The following is a 22,937-nucleotide window of genomic DNA, read 5'->3' as shown; positions in this document are numbered from 1 at the left end:
CACAACCTGTCCAAGTCACCCTGCAACATCATAGCATTTTCCTCACAGTTCACACTGCCACCCACCTTTGTATCATCTGCAAATTTGCTAATGGTACTTATAATCCCTTCATCCAAGTCATTGATGTATATTGTAAATAGCTGTGGTACCAGCACCAAGCCTTGCGGTACCCCACTAGTCACTGCCTGCCATTCTGAAAGGGACCCATTTATTCCCACTCTTTGCTTTCTGTCTGTCAACCAATTTTCTATTCATGTCAGTACCCTACCTTCAATACCATGCGCTTTAATTTTGCCCAACAATCTCCTACGTGGGACCTTGTCGAAGGCTTTCTGAAAGTCGAGGTACAACACATCCACCGGCTCTCCCCTGTCAATTTTCCTCGTTACATCCTCAAAAAATTCCAGAAGATTAGTCAAGCATGATTTCCCCTTCGTAAATCCATGCTGACTCGGAATGATCCTGTTACTGCTATCCAAATGCTCCGCAATTTCGTCTTTTATAATTGACTCCAGCATCTTCCCCACCACTGATGTCAGACTAACTGGTCTAAAATTTCCCGTTTTCTATCTCCCTCCTTTCTTAAAAAGTGGGATAACATTAGCTACCCTCCAATCCACAGGAACTGACCCTGAATCTATAGAACATTGGAAAATAATCACCAATGCATCCACAATTTCTAGAGCATCCTCCTTAAGTACCCTGGGGTGCAGACCATCAGGCCCTGGGGATTTACCAGCCTTCAGTCCCATCAGTCTACCCAAAACGTTTTCCTGCCTAATGCGGATTTCCTCCAGTTCCTCCGTCACCCTAGGATCTCTGGCCACTAGAACAACTGGGAGATTGTTTGTATCTTCCTTAGTGAAAACAGATCCAAAGTACCGGTTCAACTCGTCTGCCATTTCCTTGTTCCCCATAATAAATTCCCCTGCTTCTGTCGTCAAGGGACCCACATTTGCCTTGACTATTTGTTTCCTCTTCACATACCTAAAAAAGCGTTTACTATCCTCCTTTATATTATTGGCTAGCTTACCCTCGTACCTCATCTTTTCTCCCCGTATTGCCTTTTTAGTTATCTTCTGTTGCTCTTTAAAAGAGTCCCAATCCTCTGGCTTCCCACTCTTCTTTGCTATGTTATACTTCTTCTCTTTTATTTTTATGCTGTCCTTGACTTCCCTTGTCAGCCACGGGTGTCTCTTACTCCCCTTAGAATCTTTCCTCCTCTTTAGGATAAATTGATCCTGCAACTTCTGCATTGTTCCCAGGAATACCTGCCATTGTTGTTCCACCGTCTTCCCTGCTAGGGCCTCCTTCCAGTCAATTTTGGCCAGCTCATGCCTCTGTAATCCCCTTTGCTATACTGTAATAGTGACACTTCTGATTTTCCCTTCTCCCTCTCAATTTGTAGAGTAAAACTTATCATATTGTGGTCACTGCCTCCTAATGGCTCTTTTACCTCGAGTCCCCTTATCAGATCAGGTTCATTACACAACACTAAATCCAGAATTGCCTTCTCCCTGGTAGGCTCCAGTACAAGCTGTTCTAAGAGTCCATCTCGGAGGTACTCCACAAACTCTCTTTCCTGGGGTCCATTACCAACCTGATTTTCCCAGTCTACCTGCATGTTGAAATCTCCCATAACCACCGTAGCATTACATTTGCGACATGCCAATTTTAGCTCCTGATTCAACTTGCACCCTATGTCGAGGCTACTGTTTGGGGGCCTGTAGATGACTCCCATTAGGGTCTTTTTACCCTTACAATTCCTCATTTCTATCCATACTGATTCTACATCTTCTGTTTCTATGTCACCCCTTGCAAGGGAGTGAATATCATTCCTTACCAACAGAGCGACCCCGCCCCCTCTCCCCACCTGTCTGTCTTTTCTATACGTTGGGTACCCCTGAATATTCAGTTCCCAGCCCTGGTTCTCTTGTAGCCATGTCTCAGTGATTCCCACAACATCATACTTGCCAATGTCTAACTGAGCCTCAAGCTCATCCACTTTATTTCTTATACTTCGCGCATTTAAATACAACACTTTAACTTCGGTATTCACCTCCCCTCTCACACTGGTCACAATTGGCCCTGACCTTACTCTCTTACCCCCTCTAGAACTTCCCTTCCCATTCATTCGAGAATCCTTTGCAATTTCTCCTGTATTCGCTTCCCCTTTAACTCCACCTTCATATTCCCATTTTGTCAACCCTTCCCCCCCCACCCCCCACTACTTAGTTTAAAGCCACACTTGTAGCACTAGCAAACCTGCCTGCCAGAATGTTGGTCCCCCTGCTGTTAAGGTGTAACCCGTCCCTTTTGTACAGGTCACCCCCTACCCCAGAAAAGATCCCAGTGGTCTAGAAATCTAAATCCCTGTTCACTGCACCAGCCCCTCAGCCATACATTCATATCCCCGATCTCTCTGTTCCTGTCCTCACTAGCACGAGGTACAGGTAGCAGTCCAGAGACAACCACCTTCGACGTCTTACTTCTCAGTCTTCTTCCTAACTCTCTAAACTCACGTTGCAGTATCTCCTTCCTCTTCCTCCCGATGTCGTTCGTGCCCACATGCACAACTACATCCGGTTGATCACCTTCTCTCGCTAGGATATTCTGAACCCGGTCGGTGATGTCTTGAACCCTGGCACCAGGGAGGCAACAGACCATCCTCAAGTCCAGCCTGCCGCCACAGAATCTACTGTCCGTACCTCGGACAATGGAGTCACCCACTACTATGGCTCTTCCTGACTTCGGTCTCCCTGGTCGAGTTTCCTTGCCTGGGTTAGAACCGCCAACACGTCTGCCACTCGGACTGGAAACGTCTTCTGCCCCGACAGTTCCCAAGAGGGTGTACCTGTTTGCAATAGGCACAGCCACCGGGGTCTCCTGTAGTCCACGTTCGCTCCCCCCTGAAACAGTCTCCCACCTTTGCTCGACCTGGACCCTTGGCACGACAGTGTCACAGTAGGTCCTGTCCAGGAAACTCTCGCATTCCCGGATGGCCCTGAGGTCATCCAGCTGCTTTTCCAACTCCGTCACACGTCCATTCAGGAGCTGCACCTGGACACAGTTGTTGCAGGTGTAGCTCCCAGAAGCTCCAGCGGTGTCCCTACCTTCCCACATCCTGCAAGAAACACACTGTACCAACTTGTCCGCCATTACTTTAGTGTCAAAAAACAATTCAAGCTCAAAAACAAATGTAACCTCCTCACCTCAGCCTCCTCGCCAAAGACTCGCCGCCAAGCCTCGCCGCCAAAGACTCGCAGCCAAAGACTCGCACTTTTCTCACAGGGCACTTCCCTCGGCAGGGCTGCACCCCTTGTGCAAGTCTTGCTTATATCAGTCACTAAATTACTTAATTGGCCAATTTACCAAACTTCTACTTTAATTGATCAACCAATCCACGTACTCACTTCTATCCTGCCTTCCTGACGAGCTTGGAGTTATGACTTTTCTGACTGACTACTAGCGTCCCTTTTGGCTCTCTTTTTAAACTACCTTTACACACTGCAATTACCACTTACTTTGCTCTCAGCCAACGGTCGTCCTTGCTCTGCTCACGACCTTTTCACAGATGAGGTGGTATGCTTTGGATCTTGGGCAGTTCCTTCTCTCCTCCATACTTTGCTCTTGCCATCACTCTGATATAAGTTTATCTTCATCTCATCTGTCCACAAGACCTTACAGAGGGTATAGCTGTAAGGTGAGAGGGGGAAAGTTTAAAGGAGATGTGGGAAAGTTTTTTTTGTTATGGAGAGGATAGTGGGGGCCTGGAACTGAATGCCATTAACATGGTGGTGGAGGCATATGCAATAGAGATGTTTAAGAGGCTTTTAGATGGGCATATAAAAGTGCAGGGAGTAGAGGATTATGGATCATGTGCGGGCAGATGAGATCTGTTTAAATTGGCATCATATTCGGCACAGACATCGTGGGCCGAAGGGCCCATTCTTGTGCTGTGCTGTTCCACGTTCTGAGAAATTAGGATGTTTCCAGACATGTTTTACGATTGGTGAATAATCAAGTATGTATCAGTGCAAATTTAAAATGGTTGCCACAAGAATCTGATGCAATAGCACAGAAAAACATCTTTATATAACAAATAATTAAGATTTGGGTGACGATTTTGATACGGTGGAGCATACCGTACTAATATTAGCCTTTAAAAGGATATATGTCCTGGGAAGTTGGGGAGAACAATGAATGTATATGTTGGCATTTTGGAGAGATAGGATGTGATTCCAACAGACTGATGCAGCAAGAACTGGATGAGACTATGGGCCAATTACCATTTTATAAGCAGTTTTATGCAAACTTCTCAGTACTGTGCAATGTTTTGGTTTTCATGAGTATGAGTTTCTTGCATTTATTTAGCACATTTTAGGTGTAGGATCAAAAGCTTAGCAACGAGTTAAGTACCTCAGCAGGTTGGTGAATAATCTTGAGTCTGATTTGGACAGTCGTGGTCTGATTTACTTAGAAGTGCATTTATGCACACAAGGAACTGCAGAAGCTGGAAGCAAAACAAAGTGTTGGAGTAACAGCGGGCCAGGTTGACATCCGTGGCGGGAATGTATAGGTCACATTTTGGGTCTGGACCCTTCAGACTGATAATGTGAATGTATTGTTGCATCTAATGTCTCTGCAGAGCTGAAGCAAGTATTTCATTCCAATGCATGTTACAAATAAACACACTTTAACACTCGAACAATCACCAGAGAGATTAATGATCTGGAGAATAAAATTTCTGATGAATGGCAGAAGTTGGTGATATTTGGGTTCCATGTGTACTTGAAGGATATTTTTCCTTATCCATTAGAGAATAAACAGCCTCTCAGTTTGAGGTTGGTGGAAGTGCTGGTGAGGGAAAGCAAAATGTTATTGCACTCGTGATAACTGATGCTATTTCACTAGTTTGGTGCATGTAGATGAGAAATTAGAGGAACTAAAGGTAGATGTTGTGGAGAGATAATACCATGGGCAGTGGAAAGGAGTGATTATATTGCTATCGATTGAATGAATAGAACATTCATGGGGAGATGTTGGAAGAGGATGGTACATCACTTGTCAGATAGTTCAAACAGGCTGTGACAGTCGGGGGTGAATAGATTATCTTCCTCGCAATCAAAGTGTCACAGAGTGGGTTAAAAGAACTGTAATTACTTATTTAGTTATTTAAGTTCCTTCCTTGTGTTAATTACCAAATGTTTATAATTGCCAACTGTATGATTCCATACCTAACGGTATGTGCAAACTGGAGGATCAACACCTCGTATTCTGCTTGAGTAGTTTATCAGAATACAGCTGATCTTCTAGATAGATAATGGGGTGACCGATGAATGGGCATTGGCTTGAAATGTTAACTGTTTTGTCTTTTCACAGATGCTGCCTGATCTTTTCTCATGTTATATCAGATTTGTAGCATATAGTTTTTTGCTTTGTAATATAATTGTAGTAACACTTTATTTTTGCATTCAAATCTTCTTGCATAAAAGAGTATTGTATCATATTCCTTCCAAATTGCCTGTTGCATGTTAGATTTCAGGAATTTATTTTTGAGTATAAAACACACAAATCATTTTTGAACCTCAGAATTTTCCTCTGCCGTTTAAAATATACGTATTCCTTTTTTGTTTTTAAATAACCTCACATTTTTGCACATTGTTCTGCTGCTGTCATGTTGTTGTTGCCCACTCATTTTGCTTTTTTATATCCCCTTGAAGTCTCTTTGCATCTTCATCACCATCGATATTTCCATTTGGGTCTTCAGCAAACGTAGAAATTTGGCATTTCATCCCCTCAGGCAACTCATTAATATAGATTCAGTATGTATAGGAAAGAACTGCAGATGCTGGTTTAAATCAAAGGTAAACACAAAATGCTGGAGTAACTCAACGGGACAGGCAGCATCTCTGGAGAGAAGAAATGGGTGACGTTTCGAGTCGAGACCCTTCTTCAGACCTGCTGAAGAAGGGTCTCGACCCGAAACGTCGCCCATTCCTTCCCTCCAGAGATGCTGCCTGTCCTATATAGATTCAGTATATAGAAAACACAGAACCCTGCATTATCCCGCCAGTTATAGCCTGCCAACCTATGAAGCAACTGTTTACTCCAATAATCTCTCAGGCCTACTGTGTATATTGCCTTAATTTCATGTTGTTTACCAGCTTCCCATGTGAAAGCCTTTTGAAAATCCAAATGCATCATATCTTTCGCTCCCCCCCCCATTGATTCTACTTACAAGAAAGCCATTAGAAATCAAGTCTGACTAATTCAAGTCAAGTCAACTTTATTTGTCACAAACATATACAAGATGTGCAGTGAAATGAAAGTGGCAATGCCTGCGGATTGTGCTAAAACTACAAAACAGAATAGATTTTAAAAAAAATACAAAACATAAATTGATACACTAAATTAAATTTCATTTCATAAATCATGTCATGATAAAACATCAAGTTTCTCGCATGTTTCTAGTTACTGATGTCAGGCTGATAATAATTAGCTCCCTTGTTTCTCGTACCACCCTTTTCTTAAATATTGGGGTCACACATGGCACCCTCCAATCTCATTAACAACAATAGAATCTAGAGAATTTTGGAAGATACCTGGATAATTGCAATCTCCATTGCTACTCCTTCAAAACTCTTGGGATATTAGTTTCAGGCTCATTCATTTTTCTTGTAATATTTCTTTACAAATATTAATTTATTTTACTACCTCATTTGTACTGAGTCCTTGGTTCTCCAGTATTTCAGGGAGGTCTTTTCTGGCTTCTGTGAAAACTGGCAATGTATTACTTTAACTCCTCTGTCTTTCCCTTATTTTCCATTGTACGTTCTTCCCTTTCTATGGGTCTCCCATGTGCCCTTGATTATTTTCATTTTCTCGTAGCTATAGCAACCCTCCCTCGCAGGCTGTATTTATGTTTCTCGCTGGTTTATTCTTATTCTATTATCCATTTCTCAATCAATTGGTCATCTTTTGCTAACTTCTACAATTCTCCCAATTCTCAGACTTTCTGCTTTTTATGCAACATTTTTTTCTTTAGACTAAATGCTATCTTTTTGTTTCCCCTGCAGTCCAGAATAAGCTCGCTGTTCTAGGTGAGACTTCATGTTTTAAAGTAATGTTTATCAGTTACAAATCGTGTATTAGTCATTTAGCAGTGATACAGACCATTCAGTCCACTGTAGCTATGCTAACCAATGGGTACTGATCTATATGAATCCCATTTTCCAGCACTGGGAGCATAGCCTTTAAAGCCTGGGCAATTTAGGTGCTCATCAACACACTTCTTAAATAATGTTTGTGACTACTCTCCCAGGCAATACTCATCACACAGCCCTTCGGCCCAACTCGTCCATGCCAACCAAAATAGACCCATTATTTCATCTAAAATAGACCCATTGCCTACTGCCGGCCCATATCCCTCCAAAACCCTTTCCAATCCGTGTACCTGTCATAGTTTCCATTGTTAACTTGTAAATTCAATAATGTTATGGTCATTTTTCTCTCTTCACTTATGCTGCCCAAGCTGTATGTTTCCAGCATTTCCTATTTTACAATAGACAATAGACAATAGGTGCAGGAGTAGGCCATTCAGCCCTTCGAGCCAGCACCGCCATTCAATGCGATCATGGCTGATCACTCTCAATCAGTACCCCGTTCCTGCCTTCTCCCCATATCCCCTCACTCCGCTATCCTTAAGAGCTCTATCCAGCTCTCTCTTGAAAGCATCCAACGAACTGGCCTCCACTGCCTTCTGAGGCAGAGAATTCCACAACTTCACCACCCTCTGACTGAAAAAGTTCTTCCTCATCTCCGTTCTAAATGGCCTACCCCTTATTCTTAAACTGTGGCCCCTTGTTCTGGACTCCCCCAACATTGGGAACATGTTATCTGCCTCTAATGTGTCCAATCCCCTAATTATCTTATATGTTTCAATAAGATCCCCCCTCATCCTTCTAAATTCCAGTGTATACAAGCCCAATCGCTCCAGCCTTTCAACATACGACAGTCCCGCCATTCCGGGAATTAACCTAGTGAACCTACGCTGCACGCCCTCCATAGCAAGAATATCCTTCCTCAAATTTGGAGACCAAAACTGCACACAGTACTCGAGGTGCGGTCTCACCAGGGCCCGGTACAACTGTAGAAGGACCTCTTTGCTCCTATACTCAACTCCTCTTGTTACGAAGGCCAACATTCCATTGGCTTTCTTCACTGCCTGCTGTACCTGCATGCTTCCTTTCATTGACTGATGCACTAGGACACCCAGATCTCGTTGAACTCCCCCTCCTCCTAACTTGACACCATTCAGATAATAATCTGCCTTTCTATTCTTACTTCCAAAGTGAATAACCTCACACTTATCTACATTAAACTGCATCTGCCATGTATCCGCCCACTCACACAACCTGTCCAAGTCACCCTGCAGCCTTATTGCATCTTCCTCACAATTCACACTACCCCCCAACTTAGTATCATCTGCAAATTTGCTAATGGTACTTTTAATCCCTTCGTCTAAGTCATTAATGTATATCGTAAATAGCTGGGGTCCCAGCACCGAACCTTGCGGTACCCCACTGGTCACTGCCTGCCATTCCGAAAGGGACCCATTTATCCCCACTCTTTGCAGCAACATAACAAGCCTGTAAAGACCGTACTCATAGATAAAAAATTTAAAAATCGATAAATTAAAAATCCCAATATTACTGCAAAATGTCTGAAATCCGTAGTATTTCAAAGACTGTTCAATGTTAATTGTTTAGTTACAGACTACTGTTTGTAGTGTTCAAGAGACTGATGGTTGTTGGGAAGAATGTAGAAACAAGGAAGTGCAGATGCTGGTTTACAAAAAAAACAAAGCACTGGAATAACTCAGTGGGTCAGCCAGCATCTACAGAATGACATTTCAGGTCAGGATCTTCTTCATACTAATGGGAAGAAACTATTCTTGAACCTGGAGTGCAGACTCCTATACTTCCTGACGACAGGAGTGAAATGAAAGTGTGGCCAGGATGATGTGGGTCCTTGATGATGCTGGCTGTCTTTCTGAGGCAGTGCCTCCAGTAGATCCATTTGATGGTGGGAGGTCAATACCTGTGATAGACTGGGCAGTGCCCACCACTTTTTGTAATCTCCTTCATTCCTGTGCATTTGAGTTGCTTTAAATGAGTTTTCTGACTATATTACTGTTATCCTTGCTAAATCTGTGTCATCCATCTTTTCCTTCCCCATCCAAAAATTGCATTGCCATTCTTTGGCAGTCCTTTAGAACGAGGATGACTTCCTTCCTAACAGCATTGTGGGATCACAAAGCATATATAAAATTAAAAAATAATATGCAATAAAATTTGCTCTCTGAATTTGTGGGAGAGAAAAAAATAAACCCAAACTTTATTTATTTTTTTATCTCGTGGTCTTTTACTACTCTCCCAACTTGTCAGTCTCGTATTGTATAATAATGTATCCTCTTCAGAACTTGATTTCTTTCCCATCTCAGCAAATTTAATAATATCTTTACCGGCTTTATCCAAATCCATAAAAAGATAAATAGTTAAATTGGAGGAATAACACTGATCCCCATGGCACGCCACTTACTACATTTTGCCAACTGGAATAAGTTCCATTTCTGCCCTGTTAACCATTAGCCAGCCAGTCTTTTATCCATTATCAATATGTTACCTCCAAAATCGTAAGCTTTTATTTTCTGCAATATCTTTTGTAGCACCTTGTCAAATACCTTTGGAAATCTAACTGTAGAATTTCCTTTTATCCTCAGTATTTCATCAGAAAACCCACTACTGGTATAAACTGTTCTGCTGACTGGGCCTGATTATCAATTTTTCAGAATCCTCTGCTAGAATAGCTTTAATAATAGCTAACATTTTCCTTCTCAGATATCAGGAGAACTGGCCGGTAGTTTCCTGCTCCTCTTTTTGAATAAAAGAATTATATTCATTGCTTTGCAATCCAAAAGACCCTTTCTCAAATGTAGGATATTGTGAAAAAATAAAACCAATGCTTCTGACTGAAGCAAACCTGACTGACCTCTGGTTAATAGCTTCGCTAAAGATTGAACACTTTTTTTCTCTCAAACGTTTAAAAATAGGATGTTACTAATGGTTTACAGAATTTTTATACCATATTTCTAATTTTTCTTAAGTTTTGAAATTTTTGTTTCTCCCTGGTATTATTCGCATCTCCTCTCCTTGAGGGCAGCACGGTGGCGCAGCGGTAGAGTTGCTGCCTTACAGCGAATGCAGCGCCGGAGACTCGGGTTCCATCCCGACTATAGGTGCTGTCTGTACGGAGTTTGTACGTTCTCCCCGTGACCTGCGTGGGTTTTCTCCGAGATCTACGGCTTCCTCCCACATCCCAAAGACGTACAGGTTTGTAGGTAAAATTGGCTTGGTAAATGTAAAAATTGTCCCTAGTGGGTATAGGATAGCATTAATGTGCGGGGATCGCTGGTCGGCGCGGACCCAGTGGGCCGAAAGGGCCTGTTTCTGCGCTGTATCTCTAAACTAAATTAAGCTAAGACTTGATTGCTGAAGTAGTCCTTCTGGCAGCAGTGCCTTTCTCTTTTCACTGAACTGTAGGATATAATGCTACAGTTTAATAGACTCCGAAGCCAATTCTACCGAGTTAGCTCAGGCCTGTTGGAGCACAATTTGGACAATGTAGATGAGGCAGGTGAAGGGAAAAAAAGGCAGACAAATTTGCTTTTTATCTTTTCAGCCACCTTGTTGGTAAATGCAAAACCGTTATCTGGAGAACTTTGGAATAGACATGATTGACCACCTAAATTATTACCTAATTTATTTATTTTTTCTCTTTAGGTTCTCTTCTCCTCGAATCGAAAATAAGTCCTAATACAGCTTATCAAAAACAACAGGTAAGGCAAATAGATAAATGTGTGTTGTAGTTTGGCAGTCGGACTGTACTAAACTAATCTATGTTGGAGCCTATTTTGGTAGCAACCCAGTTGTGTGAAAATTATCAATGTTTTTCACATCTCTCCTACTTGGGCAGCCTTCTCTACCTTTAATTTCTTCAAGCCTTGTAAGCTTTCCGTGCTCTTTTCTGTTCTGCTTATGCAGTCTTGTTTCCTTTGTCCACTGTTGGAGGTTATTCCTTCAGGTGCCAAGGCCCTAGACATTCAAATTCGTTCACTGAACCTTGAACCTTTATAAGCCTTTCCATAAAATCCATCGTTTTGACCTGCCTCGTGGACACTTGTCTGTGCAATTGGATATTATAGTTTAAAGACAATGCGTCTTAGGACATTGCTTTTGTATAATGCAGAGGTGCTACATAATAAAAGCATATTGTTTAATTTACTTATTGGAATAAGTCTGTTGGCTTCATTAAATAAAGACATAGAGTACAAAGCAGGGCTGTGGAGTCGATACCCAAAACGCCCGACTCTGATTCCGACTCCTTGATTTCTTGTGTATCCAACTCCGACTCCAGCACCCCTAAAATTGCTCCGACTCTGACTCCACAGCCCTGAAGGCAGGATGGACAGAAAGTGCTGGAGTAATTGAGATGGTCATGCAGCATCTCTGGAGAAAAAGGATGGGTGATGTTTTGGATTGGGGCCCTTCTTCAACTGTCACCCATCCTTTTTCTCCAGCAATGCTGAGGAATGGCAAATGGAGTTTAATTCAAGTATGTGTGGTATTGCAATTTGGGAAGTCAAGCCCGTCAGAACTTTCACAGTGAATAGTAGGTGCCCTGGGGAGTGTTTTAGAACACTCTAGGAATGCAAATGCGTAGTTCTCTGAAAATGGCAATGCGAGGAACTACAGGAGCTGGACTCTTGCGTTGAACACAAAATGCTGGACTCAGCAGGTCAGGCAACATCTCTGGAGAACATGGAAAGGTAATGTTTTTGGTCAGAATCCTTCTTTATACTGATTGTGGTGTAGACAATAGACAATAGGTGCAGGAGTAGGCCATTCGGCCCTTCGAGCCAGCACCGCCATTCAATGTGATCATGGCTGATCATTCTCAATCAGTACCCCGTTCCTGCTTTCTCCCCATACCCCCTGACTCCGCTATCCTTAAGAGCTCTATCTAGCTCTCTCTTGAATGTATTCAGAGAATTGGCCTTCACTGCATTCTGAGGCAGAGAATTCCACAGATTCACAACTCTCTGAATGAAAATGTTTTTCCTCATCTCCGTTCTAAATGGCCTACCCCTTATTCTTAAACTGTGGCCCCTGGTTCTGGACTCCCGCAACATTGGGAACATGTTTCCAGCCTCTAACGTGTCCAACCCCTTAATAATCTTATACTTTTCGATATCATATCATCATATCATATATATACAGCCGGAAACAGGCCTTTTTCGGCCCTCCAAGTCCGTGCCGCCCAGTGATCCCCGTACATTAACACTATCCTACACCCACTAGGGACAATTTTTACATTTACCCAGCCAATTAACCTACATACCTGTACGTCTTTGGAGTGTGGGAGGAAACCGAAGATCTCGGAGAAAACCCACGCAGGTCACGGGGAGAATGTACAAACTCCTTACAGTGCAGCACCCGTAGTCAGGATCAAACCTGAGTCTCCGGCGCTGCATTCGCTGTAAAGCAGCAACTCTACCAGATCCCCTCTCATCCTTCTGGGAGAAAAAGCTGGAAAAGAGACGTGGGCGAGACAAAGCCTGGCAAGTGAGGGGTGGATACAGGTAAGGAGGGTTTTAGATTAAGCGAAGGATGAAAAAGGTCTAGAGATGAGAAGGGGTCTAGAGGAGACAAAAAGGGTATTAAACATAACGGTACCATTAACCTGAAAAAATGGAAGAAGATTTTGCCAGGACATGAGTCAGTGAGGTTGAGCAGGCTGAAACTTTGCTATTCCTTGGAGGACAGGAGGTTGTGGGGTGATCGTACAGAGATGTATAACATTATGAGGGGCATAGCTAGGGTGAATACACAGACTTTTGCCCAGGTTTGGGGAATCAAGAACTGGAGGTGGGAGTGGAAAAATTTAATAGGAATTTGACGGGCAAATGTTTCCACACAAAGTGGTGGGTATATGGGACAAGCTGTCAGTGGAAGTATTTGAGGTGGATACATTAACATTTAAAAGACACTTTTGACAGAAACAAGGATACATCTCCTACCTCACTCATCCTTGGTATGTGAGCTGCATTATGCAGTTGGCAGATAGGAAAGATTTATATGGATATGGCTCAAACCCTCAGTAAATGGGACAATCTTAGAAGGGTATTTTGGTTGCCATGGACGAGTTGGGCCAAAGGGCAGGTTCCCATGCTGTATGGTTTTGACTTTATCACTGGTAGGTAGGGTGGTGAAGATGGCATGCTTGCCCTTTCCATCTAAATTCCCGTCAAAATGTCTTTTAGTTATCAACACTATACCCACCTCTACAGTTTCGGGCAGCTCATTCCATATGTGCACCATTGCACGAAGAGTTTGCCCCTCCGGATGTCTTTTAAATATGTTCCTTCTCACTTTAAACCCTAATTTTAGACTCCCCTGCCTCGAGGAAAAGATGACAGCTTTTTACCTTATCTATGCTCCTCGCGATTTTGTATAAGGTCACCCTGCAGCCCCCTGTTCTCTTTGGAGTGAAAAAAAGTCCCATACAGCCTCTCCTTATCAGCTGTCGAGTCCTGGCCGCATCCTGGTGAATCTTTTGTGCACCCTCTCCAACTTAATGGGTGTCATTCCCACAGCAGGGCAACCAGCACTGCACACAATATTCTAATTGTGGTCTCACCAACACCTGTACTCGATCCTCTTACTGATGAAGGTAAACATGTCCAATGCCTTCTTGATCACCCTGTTATCTACCACTTTCAGGGAACAGTTTACCTGCTCTGCCCTACATTCTCCAGAGTTCTACGGTTCATTCTGCAAGAACTGCCCTGGTTTGACTTGCCAAAGTGCAACACATCACACTTATCAGAGTTACATTTCATCTCCTATTCTTTGCCAACTTCCCTGCTTCATCCTGATCCTTTTGTACACTCCTCCTTCACTGTCCACTATCCCATTAATTTTGGTGTCCTCTGCAAATGTATTAACCACGTTAACTATTTTGCCATCCAAATCATTAATATGGATGACACATAACAGTGGATCCAGCACAGATTCCTGAGGCACACCCCTGTTCACAGGCCTCCAATCCAAGAATCAACCCTTCACTGCCACCCTTTGACTCCTTCCACCAAGCCAATTTTCAATCCAGTTGGCTAGCTCACCGTGGATCCTTTGTGATCTAACCTTCCGGACTAGCCTGTCCCGCAAGACCTTGTCTATATGGACTTTAGTAGGGCCTTGGGCAATGTTCACTAAACTGCCCTTGTCAATGGTCTCTGTGACCTCTTCAAAAAAGCCCCTCATCAAATTGGTGGTGAATCTGTAGAATTCATTGCCACGGAAGGCTGTGGAGGCAGTCAATGGATATTTTAATGGTGAAGATTAATAGATTCTTAATTGGTACGGGTGTTAGGGGTTATGGGGATCAGGCATGAGAATAAGGTTGAGAGGGAAAGATAGATCTGCCATGATTGAATGACAGAGTAGACTTGTTGGGCCAAATGGCCTAATTCTACATCTGTCTCTCTGTCCGTCTGCATGTGTGTTTGTGCAAAGCATAACTTTTATGGTTCGCACAGCCAAAACGGTACACCATAGTGCCGCCACTTTTGCACCACCTTACTCACCTTTATCCTGGGCATAATATGTAACAACTCTCATTCAAATTGAACCTACATTTTTAAAGCTAGAAAGATTCTAAAATTTAAAAATTCACTTTCTAACCCATTTCCTGAAACTCCTCAGCGTATGACGTCACAATGCTCCACGTTCCACTTCATTTGCTCCTCACTCGCCAAAACAAGATGGCTGCCGGTAGCGCCACTGCCCGCCCGCGCTCAGTCCTTCCCTTTCCCCTCGGCCTCTTCCCCTGGCCTCAGTCGTTCCCTCTCCCCTCGCTCGGCCCCGCCCCGGTGGAGACTCGCACGTCAGCATTGAATGCACGGGCATTGGTAAGTGCTTTTCGCAGCCAACGGCTCCATGGAGGGGAGTGGGCGTGGTGGCCGAGTGAGTGGAGGGGAGCGTGGGGATAGGAAGGGGAGAGTGGGGTTGGGGGGAGGAGGGGGAGAGTGGGGGAGGGGGGTAAGGGGGACAGTGGGGGGGCAGGAGAGAGTGGGGGTGGGGAGGAGGGGAAAGTGGGGGTGGGGAGGAGGGGAAAGTGGGGGTGGGGAGGAGGGGAAAGTGGGGGTGGGGGGAGGGAGGGGAGAGTGGGGGAGGGGGGAATAGGGCTCACTCAGTGACAACACCCTCTCCCCTTCCCTGTCCCCCACTACGAGGAATGGGCCCAACGGGTCCACTTGGTCTAGTAACTTATAAACGTATCAAATTTGCGAGACTTGTTTTTCCCTTTCACAAAGCCAGGCTGACTCTCTCCAATCACACCCTGCTTATCCAAATGTTGGAAGATCCTGTTCCTCAGAGTCCCCTCCAAAAATAACTTGCCCACTACTAATGACAGACTTACTGGCCTGTAGTTTTCTGGATTTTCCGCAGTCGTTTTTAAATAAAGGCACAACATTAACCATCTCCGCTCTTCGGTACCCTCCCCTGTGGTGAAAAATTATGTAAATAACTACCTGGGTCTCAGCAGTTTCTTCCTTTGCTTCCCAGATTTTATGCGTAGATAACTATCATGTTTAAAGTTGGCGTCATCGGTTAACTATGAAATCCGCAATTTGTTTTTTTCGGCATGTACTTATGGTGTGGCATGTATGGTATGTATGGTATGTGTGGCATGTGTGGTATGGTATGGTATGGCATGTATTTATGGTGATAAACCAGAGTACAAGATCAAATACTAGTATGGCAAATTTTGAAAATAAATTCAGTAAATATGGTTGTGTGTGTGTGTTCTGGCATGATGAAATTAACCATTCGTGTTGTTAGTTGTTGAAATCTAGTTGACGAACTGAAGCTCTGCAGACAAATGCATGGTAGATCCTTAGTTTTCTGGTGGAGGAGCCTAGCAACTTAAATTTCTTTTCATTATAAAGCATTTTCTATTGAAGCACCTCGAGGCAATGTAAAAAAAACAGAGCTGTGTTTGTTTTTCCTTCATTCATCTCTACAGTACCTTTGAACCCACCCTAGCAAAAATAAGATCTTGGTCTGTAAATTTGATTGCTGAATGTCATGATGCTAGATTTTTTTGTGGCATATCAGATCTTGGTCAGGGGACTTGATTTTAATTTGGCTGCTGATTTTGAGCTGTAATCAGCTGTGAAGTAGCAGTGAATATTTTTCTGTCTGCTGAGAGGGTAGTGTAATGAGGGAGTTGCTATGGATACAGTCATGCACTTAGTATGAGTGCACAGCTGTTTTGATGTATTTTTAAACAACTGGTGGCTAGCTGGAAGCAGTTTTGGTCAGATTGCCATCTCCTTTACACAGAGCAAATTACACATGCTATTCAAGATAACAGGCCCATATATTATCAAGGATGCTGAAACAAGGAACTGCACTTGCTAGTTAACACAAAAAAAAGACACAAAATGCTGGAGTACTCAGTGGGTCAGGCAGCATCTCTGAAGAACATGGATAGGTAACGTTTCGGGTCGGAGTCCATTGAGCTGAGAATCTATTGAGTTACTCCAGCACTTTGACTTTTATTTTAATCATAGATGCTGTTCTGGACCTGCTCTGTTGAGGTTGTGTGCTCTTGATCCAGTGCGTCACTGGTAGTGGTGATCTTTAAGATGGATCCGAAGTTCCAAGTAAATAGTCACATATTTAAACATTTAAAATTTGACACTAAATAAAATTAAAATTGGATATCAGATTTAAAATTGCAGACTGAAAGGTGTGGGCAAAACACCACTACTGTAGGCACTCAGCAGGCCGTGCAGCATCTGTGAAGAGAAATGGACGGATGACGTTTCCGATCAGGACCCCTGCAAGGTTTTGCAGGAACCTGAATGATGTAATAAAATAACTATTACGACTTCCTGGACACTTGCTGCAAATCTTTATCTTGGCTTGTAGTTGACCAATTCATTTTACTTGGGTAATTGAACACATTCATGTATGCATTTGTCATTAAGATGCAGTGACATAATGGTTGTAACACTCATATTTTAGTGTGGTTTTTCAGCAGGGTATTGATTTATACGTAAATATTAGAACATTATTAATCATCCCACCATTTATGAACATGGCTTCAGCTACCTAACACTTAAGGGGTGGTACAGTGGCACAGCAGTAGTTGCTGCTTCACAGCACCAGAGGTCCAGTTTTGATCCTGACTACGGTGAGCTAGCAAGGATGTCCTCCTCAAATTAGGAGACCAAAACTGTACACAATTCTCCAAATGTGGTCTTACCAGGGCCCTATAACTGCAGAAGAACCTCTTTACTCCTATACTGAAATCCTCTTGTTTTGAAGGTCAACATTCCATTAGCTTTCTTCACTGCCAGCTGTACCTGCATGCCAACTTTCAGTGACTGGTGTACAAGGATACCCAGGTCTCGCTGCACCTCTCCCTTACCTAACCTAACTCCATTGAGATAATAATCTACCTCCCTGTTTCTGCTGCCAAAGTGGATAACCTTACATTTATCTATATTATACTGCATCTGCCACGCATCTGCCCACTCACTCAACCTGTCCAGGTCACCCTGCAACCTCCTAACATCCTCTTCACAGTTTACACTGCCACCCAGCTTTGTGTCATCCACAAAGTTGCTAGTGTGCTTCTAATTCCTTCTTCCAAATCATTAATATATATGGTAAAAAGTTGTGGCCCCAACACTGAGCCTTGCGGCACTCCACTCGCCACTGCCTGCCATTCTGAAAATGACCTGTTTACTCCTACTCTTTGCTTCCTGTCTGCCAACCAATTTTCTATCCATGTCAACACCATATCCCCAATACCATGTGCTCTAATTTTGGTCACCAATCTCCCGTGTGGGACCTTATCAAAGTCTTTCTGGAAGTCTAGATACACTACATCCACTGGCTCCCCTTCATCCATTTTACTTGTCACGTCCTCAAAAAATTCCAGAAGATTAGTCAAGCATGATTTCCCTTTCATAAATCCATGCTGACTTGGACTTATCCTTTTACTGCTATCCAAATGCACCGTTATTACCTCTTTAATAATTGACTCCAACATCTTTCCCACCACCGAAGTCAGGCTAACTGGTCTGTAATCCCTCGTTTTCTCTCACTCCTTTCTTAAAAAGTGGGATAACATTAGCTATCCTCCAATCCACAGGAACTGCTCCTGAATCTATTGAACATTGGAAAATGATCACCAATGCGTCCACTATTTCTCGCGCTACCTCCCTGAGGACCCTGGGATGAAGACCATCAAGCCCAGGGGATTTATCATCCTTCAGTCCCATTAGTCTACCCAATACTATTTCTCACCTAATGAAAAAAAAAATCAGTTCCTCTACCCCCCTAGATCCTCTGTCCTCCAGTACATCTGGGAGATTGTTTGTGTCTTCCTTAGTGAGGACAGATCCGAAGTACCTGTTCAACTCTTCTGCCATTTATATTCTTTATATTCTTGGCCAGCTTTCCCTCATACTTCATCTTTTCAGCCCGTATTGCCCGTTACCTTCTGTTGTCCTATGAAAGTTTCCCAATCCTCTGGCTTCCGGCTACTCTTTGCTGTGTTATACATCTTTTCTTTTCATTTTATTCCATCCCTAACTTCCCTTGTCAGCCACGGTTGCCTCCTACTCCCCTTAGAATCTTTCTTCCTTTTTGGAATGAAATGATCCTGCGTCTTCCGGATTATGCTCAGAAATTCCTGCCATTGCTGTTCCACCGTCAATCCTGCTCGGATCCCTTTCCAGTCTACCATGGCCAGCTTCTCTCTCATGCCTTCATAGTCCCCTTTGTTCAACTGCAACACTGACACTTCTGATTTAACCTTCTTCTTCTCAAATTGCAGATTAAAACTAATCATATTATGATCACGACCTCCAAGCGGTTCCTTTACCTTAAGTTCTCTTTATCAAATCTGGTTCATTGGACAACACTAAATCCAGAATTGCCTTTTCTCTGGTAGGCTCCATTACAAGCTGCTCTAAGAATCCATCTTGGAGGCACTCTACAAACTCTCTTTCTTGGGGTCCAGAACCAACCTGATTTTCCTAGTCTACCTGTATATTGAAATCGCCCATCACCACAGTGGCATTACCTGTCTTACATGCCAGTTTTAACTCCTGCTGCATCTTACTCCCTACATCTGGGCTGCTATTTGGGGGTCTGTAGATAACACCAATTAGTGTCTTCTTGCCTTTACAATTCATCAACTCAATCCACAGTGACCCTACCGTGTCAGTCCCTATGTCTTCCCTCGCAGGGGACTGAATTTCATCCCTCACCAGCAGAGCTACCCCACCGCCTCTGCCCACCTGCCTGTCCTTTCTATAGGATGTATAACCCTGAATATTAAGTTCCCAGGCCCGATCCTCCTGCAGCCACGTCTCTGTAATCCCCACAATGTCATGTCTACCAACCTCTAACTGAGCCTCAAGCTCATCTACTTTACTTCTTGTACTTCGCGCATTCATATACAGTACTTTTAATTCCTTACTCATCTCACCCTTCACATCAATCCCTATTACACTTGGCCATACTCTATCCCTTTGTGAGCTTTCTTTCCCGTTAATTCTGGGGTCATTAACTATCCCTTTACTCTCTTTCCCTTTAACTCCATCCTTGACTATTCGCATTTGACAACACCCCCCCCCCCCCTCCCTTATTTAGTTTAAAACCACCCGTGTAGCAGTGGCAAACCTGCCCGCCAGAATGCTGGTCCCCCACCTGTTAAGGTGCAATCCGTCCCTTTTGTACAATTCCCCCTTACCCCAAAACAGATCCCAGTGATCTGCCACCTGCACCATTTCCTCAGCCACACATTCAGGTTTGGTGTGGCGTCCTCCCTCAGCCTCCTCGCCGAAGACTCGCAGTAAAAGACTTGCACTTTACTCACAGGGACTCGCAGCCAAAGACTTGCACTTTACTCACAGGGACTCGCAGCCAAAGACTCGCACTTTACTCACAGGAACTCGCAGCCAAAGACTCGCACTTTACTCACAGGGACTCGCAGCCAAAGACTCGCACTTAACTCACAGGGCTGCACCCCTTCAGCAAGCCTTGCTTATATCAGATGCTAAATTGACTAATTGTCCAATTTACTAATCTTCCAATCTAATTGTTCATCCAATCCCCACACTCACTCCTGACCTTCATTTCTCTGATGAGCTTGAATATGGCAGGAAAAAATATGGGGTAAATTATAGCACTAAAGTAATCCTGGTTATGAGGTTTAAAAATACTCCTGCCATCACCTCCTTCACCCACACCAGTGAGATTATTAGAATAATAATAAATGATTATAATGTTGCTTCCAACACTGATGCTGCAAAATTGGGGAAGCTATAGAGTATGTTGTTTCTTTATACATTTCAATGCAAAATGTATTTCGCAAAATAATTGATTTTTGTGTATCTGTTGGTAAATATTTATTTTAACCCTTTGCCTACATTATTAATCTACATTAAACAAATTGGCAAACACACACATCTTGTTTAGCAAAGAAAAGCAGGTGCTTATCCAATTTCTCAAACTATTCTCTCATTCTTGGAATCTACGCCAAGCACAACTCCAATATCATCCATAAATTCGCCAATGACACTGCTGTGGTTGGCTGAATCACTGAATTAAGAGAGAGTTTAGGGGAGAGGTGGAACATCTGGTTGAGTGGTGCTGTAACAAGAGCCTCTTGCTCAACAAGACCAAGGAACTGATCGTTGACTTTAGAAAAGGGAAGCCAGAATACTATGCGGCAGTTTTTAAGGGCGGGTCAATGGTGGAGAGAGTGGCAGCTTTAAATTGCTGGGCGTTTGCATCTTAGATAACCTGTTCAGGACGCACGACAATCTCGAAGACGGTCATGTCAATGTTACTACTTTAATTCAAATTGAAAGGAATTTAACGTCGCTGAAATCTCTAATCAACCTCTACAGATGTACTGTAGAAACTATCATGACTGGTTGTATTATAGAGTCATAGAGTCCTACAGCACAGAAAGAGGCCCTTCGGCCCATCGTGTCCGTGCCGCCCGTTACCAAACACAGTCTAATTTTAATCCCATTTTCCCGCATTTGGACCGTAGCCCTGAATGTTGTAGCATTTCAAGTGCCCATCCAAATGCCTCTTAAACGTTGTGAGTGTTCCCGCCTCCACCACCACCCCAGGCAGTGAGTTCCAGACTCCAACCACCCTCTGGGTGAAAAAGTTATTTCTCACATCCCCCCGAAACCTCCATCCCCTTACCCTGTATCTATGTCCCCTCGTTGTTGAACCTTCCACCAGTGGAAGAAGTTCCCCGCCATCTACCTTATCTATGCCCCTCATGATCTTGTACACCTCGATCATGTCCCCTCTCAGCCTTCTCTGCTCCAGGGAAAACAACCCCAGTCTGCTCAGTCTCTCCTCATCGCCCGGTGCGGCCGCGGGACGTTTCGGTGCCAGGGGCGGCTCTGCCGCGGGGCCTTCCATCCCCTTGCGGGGGCTGTGCGTGTCGTTTGCCTCGGTAGGGGTCGAGCTGCCTGTCCGTGGGTGCGGGGGGAAGAGAGGGGAAGTTTTGTTGCCTCCATCACAGTGAGGGGGTGTTTGGAGTCACTGTGATGGATGTTTGTGTTGGGGTCGGGTGTCCTGTGTTCTTTTCTTTTTTGCTGTGTCTTGTGGCTGCTGAAATTTTGTTCGGTGTTTGTGCCGAGTGACAATAAAGTGTTGTTATGTTATGTTATGTTATGTTATGTTATGTTATGTTATGTTATAGCCGAGGCCCTTCATCCCTGGCAGCATCCTGGTGAATCTCCTCTGCATCCTCTCCAAAGCTATCACATCCTTTCTATAATGTGGTGACCAGAACTGTACACAATACTCCAGCTGCGGCCTCACCAGTGTTCTGTACAATTCCATCATTACCCCCCTACTTTTATATTCGATGCCCCGGCTAATGAAGGCCAGTAACCCATATGCCATTTTGACCACCCTGTCCACCTGTCCTGCTGCCTCCAAGGACTTGTGTACCTGTACTCCAAGGTCCCTCTGTACCCCTGTCTTCCCTAGGGTCCTTCCATTCATGGTGTACTCCCTCTCCAAGTTATTCCTGCCAAAGTGCATCACCTCGCACTTTTCAGGATTAAATTCCATCTGCCACTGCTCCGCCCATCTGACCATCTCATCTATATCTTCCTGCAGCTTGCAGATCCCTTCCTCGCTATTCACCACTCCCCCTAACTTTGTGTCATCTGCAAACTTGCTGATCATGCCCTGTACGTTGACATCCAGATCATTAATGTAGATTACAAACAGTAAGGGACCCAACACCGATCCCTGTGGCACCCCACTGGACACCGGCCTCCAGTCACAGAAGCAACCTTCTACCATCACCCTCTGCCTTCTGTCACTAAGCCAGTTTTTTATCCATTTTGCCAAGGTGCCCTGGATCCCATGGGCTCTTACCTTTTTGACTAGTCTCCTGTGTGGGACCTTGTCAAAAGCCTTACTGAAATCCATGTATACCACATCCACTGCACTACCCCCATCTACCTCCTTGGTCACCCCTTCAAAAAATGCAATCAAGTTAGTCAGACACGACCTTCCATTAACAAAGCCATGTTGACTATCCTTAATTAACCCTCGATCCTCCAAGTGAAGACTGATTCTGTCCCTCAGAATCCTTTCTAGCAGCTTCCCCACCACCGATGTCAGACTCACCGGTCTGTAGTTCCCAGGTTTATCCCTACTGCCCTTTTTAAATAATGGCACCACATTAGTTATCCTCCAGTCCTCCGGTACATCCCCTGTTGCAAGAGAGGCTCTGAAAAT

At 43.9% G+C, this 22,937-nt stretch overlaps 1 protein-coding gene across 4 annotated transcripts in view; it reads left to right on the top strand.

Annotated features, from left to right (window-relative positions):
* Window positions 1-22,937, top strand: part of LOC144597493 (serine/threonine-protein phosphatase 4 regulatory subunit 3) — a 108,364-nt gene that overhangs the window by 26,295 nt on the left and 59,132 nt on the right. For 2 of the 4 annotated variants that reach the window (XM_078406956.1, XM_078406954.1), the window contains exons 2-3: window positions 7,080-7,103; window positions 10,845-10,900. In XM_078406956.1, the coding sequence (XP_078263082.1) occupies window positions 7,080-7,103; window positions 10,845-10,900 (80 nt within the window). The remainder of the gene's footprint in view (window positions 1-7,079; window positions 7,104-10,844; window positions 10,901-22,937) is intronic. The other 2 variants (XM_078406957.1, XM_078406955.1) reach the window with 1 other exon arrangement.

This window comes from Rhinoraja longicauda, chromosome 10 (genome assembly GCF_053455715.1).
Source record: "Rhinoraja longicauda isolate Sanriku21f chromosome 10, sRhiLon1.1, whole genome shotgun sequence".
Taxonomy (NCBI): Eukaryota; Metazoa; Chordata; class Chondrichthyes; order Rajiformes; family Arhynchobatidae; genus Rhinoraja; species Rhinoraja longicauda.
The sequence above is the reverse complement of the archived record's forward strand: the minus strand, read 5'-3'. Positions and strand labels throughout refer to the sequence as shown.